The sequence below is a fragment of the Chanos chanos genome, chromosome 9 (assembly GCF_902362185.1).
Source record: "Chanos chanos chromosome 9, fChaCha1.1, whole genome shotgun sequence".
NCBI classification, from domain to species: Eukaryota; Metazoa; Chordata; class Actinopteri; order Gonorynchiformes; family Chanidae; genus Chanos; species Chanos chanos.
In genome coordinates, this window is record NC_044503.1 from 39,802,336 (window position 1) to 39,810,548 (window position 8,213).

The 8,213-nt window shown below is 40.1% G+C and overlaps 1 protein-coding gene across 1 annotated transcript; it reads left to right on the plus strand.

Annotated features, from left to right (window-relative positions):
• Nucleotides 1-223: 223 nt before the first annotated feature.
• On the plus strand, nt 224-7,091 carry LOC115821788 (uncharacterized). The gene is made up of 6 exons (XM_030785579.1): nt 224-326; nt 2,069-2,262; nt 2,682-2,836; nt 4,364-4,827; nt 5,837-6,045; nt 6,864-7,091. The coding sequence occupies exons 1-6, from the start codon at nt 224-226 to the stop codon at nt 7,089-7,091; spliced, it is 1,353 nt and encodes a 450-aa protein (XP_030641439.1).
• Nucleotides 7,092-8,213: the final 1,122 nt, after the last annotated feature.

The following is an 8,213-nucleotide window of genomic DNA, read 5'->3' on the forward strand; positions in this document are numbered from 1 at the left end:
ACAATCTGGCGGAGAACCGTCATAATACTGTGGAAGTTTTACAGGGGAATCATGGATCTGGGAAGCTTCCACAGGCGGCGCAATCGGAGCTGGGGAGGGCGGCGGCTGATTGATGGTCAACCGCTGCACATGAAGCATCAATTCGCCCAGGGTGGAGCGAAGACGGGAGAGCTCGTGCTTCTGATCCGCAACTACCCGAGCCAGGTCTGCATTCGGCGAGGGCATGGCGGGTCGCTCTGGACTCTCATCCATCGGAAGGGGAATCCCCGCTGCGTCCATTGACTGGCGAAGTCTTCTGTCAGGCAAGACCAAAGCAGGGGACGCAAGTGCGGGCAAAACAAGATTTTAATCAAATAGATAAACAAAAAGAGCTTTACAAAGCCAAAAGGAGAGTTCAGGAACAAAGTCAGCACGAATATAAAACATGCAACAAACAGACGGACCGGCTCAGAGGACACAGGGAAGTGTAGACTTCGCACTGACTGATCCGACGGAGGGGTTTAAATAGGGAGAGGTGTGATGGGAAAACTAAGTGAAGGCAGGTGTGCGGGATGAGAGATCAGGCCGGTGATTAGTAGACCGGCGACGCTGATCGCGGAATGGCTGAGACTGGCGAGGGAGGAGGCGAGGTCGTTACAGTTCTAATTGATCTAGTCTGACACTTTAGCCTGACTGAAGTACACTACTCCCACTGTGAGTGTTTTCCTCACATTAATAAAGCACAGGACATGCCTTTGATTGTTCCTAAGGTTTCCCTGGAACTAAAGCAAAGGTGGATTTCATGACAATTCAAGGATGTGTCAGCTTGAATGGATTTTTTTTTTTCATTTTATGATCACCAGTTTACACCAACATTTATTTAATTCTTGTATTGTGCAAACCTAATGCTTTTATGCCATATGCAAACAGACTGCTTGCAGGGACGAGCACTGAAGCGTTAATATAACCTCAACTTAAAAAAAAGCCCATTAGCCGTAATACAAATCACTTCCACTTTAACCTTGCAAAGTCCACATAATCCTGTTATGAATCGAATCAATTGAAATCTTGTTCACGGTTTTCCCTGGAAACGAAAGCAGAGCTGTATTAAATAATAATGAAAATTGAAAGGTGCTGAAGCTTTCTGCGTTCGTAACATTTAGGCTGGAAATTTACGTTTGTTCTGTACGGGGTGAGGCAGCTCTTCTAATACTTAGACATCTGATGTTTCTTTGCACCATGAGAAATTGCTGGGAGAGAACAGGGGACTAGGAAAGTTTCACATTAAAAGGATCATCTCTGATTCTACGGAGCATAAAGACAGACAAGCTGTCCAAAGACTGACTCATGGTATTCATTGTTGCACTATGTAAAACGTTGGACTAATTTTAATTTTAAAATGCACCTCTCATAATTATTTGTTATACAATATATGTGTAAGGTCCTTTAAATGTCCAGTTATGTGGACAGACATTAATCTAATTTTCCTTTGAAAAATGGCCCATTCAGTGTCACTACCACAGAAATGTATGTGTGTTTTGTTTTTTTTTTTCCAAGAATTAATAGTGCATAATGGTTCATCTGCCTTGACTAAGAACCTGTTTTTTTATGTTGTTCATGACATCACTGTAAGGAATGCAAAGATGGATTTTCTCAGAAGTCTAAGGAGTGGCACTTGTGATAGTATTAATACTTCAAGGAGCACAGCACTCACAACACCCCTGAGAGGAACCAGTCTCATCTTACCAACTAGTAAGTGTCATTCAAAATCTTATATCTCTCTCTCTCTCTCTCTCTCTATCTATCTATCTATCTACACATTTTTTATCACTGTGGCCTAAATAACTAATGTAATCTGTAACACACTTTATTGCTTTAGTCTCTTCTGGAGAAATTGTCATCTGTAGCATCTGTCAGAAAACTACCCTGCACTGAAATCATGGCTAACAGCAAGGGTAAAATTGCATTTCTTCACATTTTCCAAACATTCCTCCACACCAGTTCTGTGAAAAGTAATCTAGTTTTCTATTAGTGAACTTGGCCCTTTTTTTGTTGTTGTTGTTTTTTTTTTTTACCCCATTCTGAACAGAAGTGGTACTTAGTGGCTCAGCCTGGAGTCCAGACTTCATACAGGAGCTGTTGCCAGCAGCAGAGAGGACGGCACTACTTTACCATGTGTCCTATCTGTGTCTGGCCGGCTTTCCCACCCTGGAGAGGCTGCTCCGGAGCAGGGCCCTGGAGACTCAGCTCCTCTTTGGCTCCTCAGAGGCTCTCCTGTTCAAGGTAACAACCCCACAGGCTTGTCAGGTCTCCACACAATTTTATACACAGATCACTCTGTGTGTGTGTGTGTGTGTGTGTGTGTGTGTGTGTGTGTGTGTGTGTGTGTGTGTTTAGTTAGTAATCCTTAGAAAATATGTGACAGTGTAAATATGGATATATGTGACTTTTTTATTGTTTTTTTTATTATTGTTATAGAAAATTATGTTAATGTTGCCTCTCAGAATTATTAAATATGCAATAGAGCAGTAATATGCGTATATATAACATTTCCCCTTTATGAGGATTCTGATAAAGATCTAAGAAAACAAAACCTTTGACATGTAATCCAAGAAAACGTTCTGGTTGTTCATCCATGTTTTGCATTAAGTCTGATGACACAATACTTAAGCTCCTTTTTTCACTTTTCCACATACATACAGTGTATTGGTACCAGTGAGAACTTGGTGAAATCCCTGTTCCCTATGCTGAAAATAGCAGTGGAAAAGAACAAGCCCACACTCGCTGTGAAGTACCTGGAGAAGGCAAAAGCTTGGATTACCAAGATCATCACTGAAGTTGAACAGATTGTGGAGAGGTAAGACTTTTTTTTCTCTTTACATAGAATACAGACACAGCAAATGTCCATGCACACAAACACACATTATGAGCAGTGGGTAGCCACCATTGCTGGCACCCCAGAAACCAACTCCAGGTCTTTTTGCCAGTTCCTTGGTCAAGGTCACTGACAGGTGTATTAGTCTTAGCATGCATGTCTTTGGAGGAGAACATGCAAGCTCCACACAAAAGGGACCTGGGACGACTGAGATTTGAACTGTAGGTGCTGCCAGGCCTGTAGCCCATAACTGAGGGGCCTGTAGCCTAGTTGAGATTCGCTTTTAAGTAAGAGAGTTTGTTTCTCTCCCACGAACACGCCTCTTGTTGCTCACCCCCACTCTCACTACACATATATTCCACACATACCTCTTGTATGTGCACCTGCACACAGCCTCTCTCCTCCTTCTCTTTTCAGTGCGCAGCTGCGCACACACCCACGTACACTCTCTCTCTCTCTCTCTCTCTCTCTCTCTCTCTCTCTCACACACACACACACACACAAACACAAACACACACACACACACACACATTTTTGCCCTTACACTCATTCTGTCTTACACTGAATACTTGTACATAGCCTCATTATCATCATATTACCATTTGTGCCTTGTTCATTGTACTTGATGCTGATTATTGATTGTACCGATTCAGTATTAGTTTGCCAAGTAGTGCTGATCATGATAATAAGTATCTTTGGAATATACTGTTGTCTTGTCTGTTTTTGCTGCAATATTCAGTGAGTGCCAACCTCTGGCATCAGAGTACTCCAACTGCCTTCATTAATCTGCTTGTTCATGACTGTTATAGATTTAGAAGTGTAATTGCAACATGTTAGTACTGCAATACTCGTGAAGACTGTAGCACAGTGTTACAACTAGATTATTCTATTAATTTTGGTAGTTTAATTATAAAGTATTAGACACCAAAATTAATGGTTAATAACTTTATGAGACTGATTTATATGAGACTGATTTGCATGAGACTGATTTATATGATTTGATAATCCTATTGCACCTACAACTTATGGTGCCCTCTTATTAGGATTGCTATTGTACCTACAGAACCCAGGGCCTTTTTGCCATGAGGCAACAGTGCTAACCACTTAGGCACCATGTAGCCCAGTGACTCAGTGGTTAGCACGGGCTTTAACTGCTAACATTAGCAATGTGCTCTCTTTATGATGTCTCACAAGTTTGTTTAAATTATTAGAATGACTCTGTACAAAATTTGTCTCTGAGACTTCAAACAGCTTTTGAAACCTATATCTTTGTGATATTCAAAAACTTGCTGCTAAGGCACATTGATACATTATAGTTGCATTTTCTTACCTGCTGGACTATTGGTTACAGTTATAGAACCTCCTGAACCCTCTCTCTTTTGCACTCTATTCTGTGATTATTTTGATTTAAAGAATAGACATATGGAGAACAGGGCCAGAACAGAAAAATATGGAGATAACACATTGAAAATAAATAACTGATTCTTCTTCTGATCTTTTCTTATTTAGATATAATTCACACAACAGAGATATTGCCACAACCACCAGTGATGTTATCACAGAGAAGACTGAAACTGACAAAAAGATTGAATCTCAAACCAAGGAAGCTGAAATAGCTGAGACCACTGTGGAAAAGTACAAGAAAGACCTGCAACAGGTTACTGCAGAGCTGGCAGATAAAGAGAAAGAAATAAACGACAAAAACAGTGAGCTTGAGGAGCTTGTCAGAGCCATTTCTAAAAGGAGCACTGGGCTTGGCATCCTGAGTGCCATGGTGCCTTTTCTTGGAGCCATAATCTCCTCCATCGTCCAGGCAGCCAAAAACCCAGGGGATAAAGCCAGAATCCAGGCTCTGCAGAACAAGATCAATTTACTCGTTTCAGACAAAACTGCACTGAAACAGAGGGAGTACACCTTACAGAATGAGGTGTTCAGCTGGCAAATGCAGGCGGCAAAAGCCAAAATGGAGTTGGGTAAGAATCAGTTTGGCCTGTTCTCAAACATCTCAGAGTCAAATTTTATCAACTAGTTGGTGAAAAATAGAATAGAACAGAACAGAATAGAATAGAATCGAATCTCCATGATCACGCACATACACACACACACTGTGAACAGCGAGCAGTGAATTTAACCTCTGCATTTAACCCATCCTTACACACTGGTAGTAAACACACACACACAAACCAGGGGCAGTGGGCAGCACACCACACACACACAGACACACAGACAAACACACAATTCAAATGTTACTTGAACTAAAGCAGTAGATTTTAGTTCAATCAGTAGAGCCTTTCACCTTGGATCCAGAGACCAGGATTCAAATCCCACCCCATTCTTGACAAAAACAGGTTATCCTTTGGGCTTCATGGTGGCTCAGTGATTAGCAGCGTTGCTTTATTGCAAGAAGGCCCTGGGTCCAAAACCCGGTCGTACCAGGTCCTTTCTGTGTGGAGTTTGCACATTCTCCTCATGTTCGCGCAGGTTTCCTCTGGGTGCTTCAGTCTCCTCTAACCACAAAGACATGCAAGGATTAGTACTCCTGTCAGTGACACTGACCAAGGCAATGGCAGAAAGACCTGGAGCTGGTCCCCTGGTGCCTGCCCACTGCTCCTAGCTCATAGTGGGTGTGTGTGCTCACTGGTGTTAGGATGGGTTAAATGCAGAGGCTCCATTTCACTGCTCACTGCTCAGTGTGTGTGCGTATGAGACAAACAAAGTACTCCTTAAAGAAAAAAAAAAAGGAAAAAAAAAAGTATTTGGGCCAAACCATACATTTGAGTGATGGGATGAAAAAACAAGATGTTAAGAATTACTGTGATGTACTCACCTTGATGTATCGCATTCAAGCAGAAAACAATAGGACTAAAACCTTCATTCCTGACTCAGTCAGGTTCAAATGAATTTTCCCAAACTGAACAATTCTTTTCAAATCTAGCATTGTTAAGCTTTTTTTTTTATTAATCATTTTCACTATCTTCTCAGGTTCAATTCCATCCCCAGAGCATCTTGACGAGGTTCAGACTTGCCTCTCCAGAATCCAGCAGATTCTAGTTCAGCTACAAAAATTCTGGGAGAAAATTGGTGCAATGCTGGATTACCTGAAGGATAAAACCTTTGTTGGGGAAGACATGATTGATGACCTAGACATCTTAAAAGATGTATTTTTGGAATCAATCACCACAGCTGGAGAGGTAAAATGGCAAAGTGTGACAGAGTATTCCTGACTGATATGACAAACATTAATGCATAAATTTAAATGGATGCTGTAATATCACAGTAATTGTCAATAATAACGGCACTAAAATAGGCTATCCTTGTGACCTGCAGAGTCAACTGCTTAGGTGGGTGTGGCCATAATTATTACTCAGTGTGCAGAGTTAGTAGAGTTACATGTGATTATTGTACATAACAACAAAAACAATAACAACAATCATCATCATCATCATCTTTATTCGTATAGTATTTTTTATACAACAATGCAGGTCAAAGAGCTGTACAAGGCAAACAAGGTAAAGAAAATAATAATAGAGTTAAAAATTTAGCTAATCAAACAGGGAGAACTTAAAACAAAACGTAATAATGAATACAACTAGAATTGAATAAAATACAAAATAAAGTCAAATTTCAGAATAAAATGAGAATAGTACTTAAGATAATAAGAAGATAAGAAATAATCAACTCAAAATGATGGAAAACTATCTAAAGATGGCTAAAAGCTAAGTCATGATTTTAGCTATTTTGTAAATGTATGCTGACTGTCTGATAAGAAGTAGCAGTGCGTTCCTCGGTTTTGGAGCTAAAAGCAAAAAAACTGAATGAGTTAACTGGGTATTAGCTACTGTGTCTCCTTTGATTGGCTGAAGAAGCTTAAAACATGGAGCAAAGCAACCACATAGCACAGTAACACAATAGGATAACATATCAGCATGACTTTACATTTAAAAACAAAGCAAATCAAAACAATGCAAAAAATCTGAAAATCAATGGCCTGCATCCCTTTAAATTACAGGTTTGGACAAAATTCGGTGCTGTATGTGCGAAAGCCAATGGCATATTCAGCGTCCAGGCCAGAGATGCCTACAGCTTCCTGGAGATCAATCCTTCCTCTCTCTCTAAAGAGGAGTGGCAGAGTCAGTATGATGCTGTGAAGGAGAAGCTGGAGTTGATAAATCCCTCCCCACCTGCCATTGAGGGGACTGGCACTGAGGAGCCTCCTGCTTCAGCCATCACCCAGTAAACCTCTTTAGACCAGTTCATCAGTTCATCAGTTAATCAGTTAATCAGCTAATCGCTTTGATCAGTTAATCAGTTAATCAGTTAATCAGTTAATCAGTTAATCAGTTAATCAGCTAATCGCTTTGATCAGTTAATCGCTTTGATCAGTTAATCGCGTTGATCAGTTAATCACGTTGATCAGTTAATCAGTTAATCAGTTAATCAGTTAATCGCTTTGATCAGTTTTCAGTGACAAAACCATCAGTGTTTGAGTAACAGTTCTGTATTGATCAACAGCTTCTCCACCAACTGATGATAATGCAAATGAAAAAGTGAATAAAAGTTTTGTGTCTCTTATTTGGTGTTTGGATTTTTGACCTGTTATTTTAAAAGAAAATAAAAATTTTGCTTTTGTCACAAATTCAACAAAAGGTATAACCCTTGTGCCAACACCAGCTGTTGGGCCTTCCCATTTCTCTCTCAAACTGTTAAATATGGCTACATCAAATGTCTTTTGACTTTAACGTCTCACCTGAGTCAGTCATGGGTTGTGTCCTCCAGTCACAGGTTGATCTTGGAAAAGATCAATTATCATTCTATCAGTTAGAGATCAGTTATCTTTCTATTAATCCCAGTTCAGCTGTAGAGTTTTAATGAGGAACAAAGGAACACAAAAAGGGTGGTTCCCAGTAAATGAGAGAGAGAGAGAGAGAGAGAGAGAGAGAGAGAGAGAGAAACAAGACACAGGACGCAACAAGACGCAAACACACACAAATGTGCCGCACGTAACAGTGGAACTCAAATGATGACACAAATTATGAACAACAACAGCAACAGCAACAACAAAACACTATAATAGTTTATTTTAATTGGCAAAATGCCACAGGCAATGTTCATTTACATAAGAAAAATTGAAACACAAAAAATGGCTTAATTTGAAGAGATATGTTTGTTGTAACTGTTGTAATTTCAGTTCAGGCGACTGTTATTAAGTTTTGACACGGATCAGAAATAAAACTGTGTTTCTGTTTTTATCCAGTTATTTCATTTTTGCCCTTACATACCTTCACTTGCCAGGTAGTTATGGATGATGTGTGTCCCTCAAAAACTGGCAGGTGAGTGCATTATACAGTACTTTGATTCC

Excerpts from the sequence above, each read along its gene's own strand:
- LOC115821788 (XM_030785579.1), top strand. The coding sequence starts at position 224 with ATGGCGGGTCGCTCTGGACTCTCATCCATCGGAAGGGGAATCCCCGCT. Across the intron at positions 2,837-4,363 it reads GTTGAACAGATTGTGGAGAG|ATATAATTCACACAACAGAG; the intron begins GTAAGACTTTTT and ends TTTCTTATTTAG. Across the intron at positions 4,828-5,836 it reads AAAAGCCAAAATGGAGTTGG|GTTCAATTCCATCCCCAGAG; the intron begins GTAAGAATCAGT and ends CTATCTTCTCAG.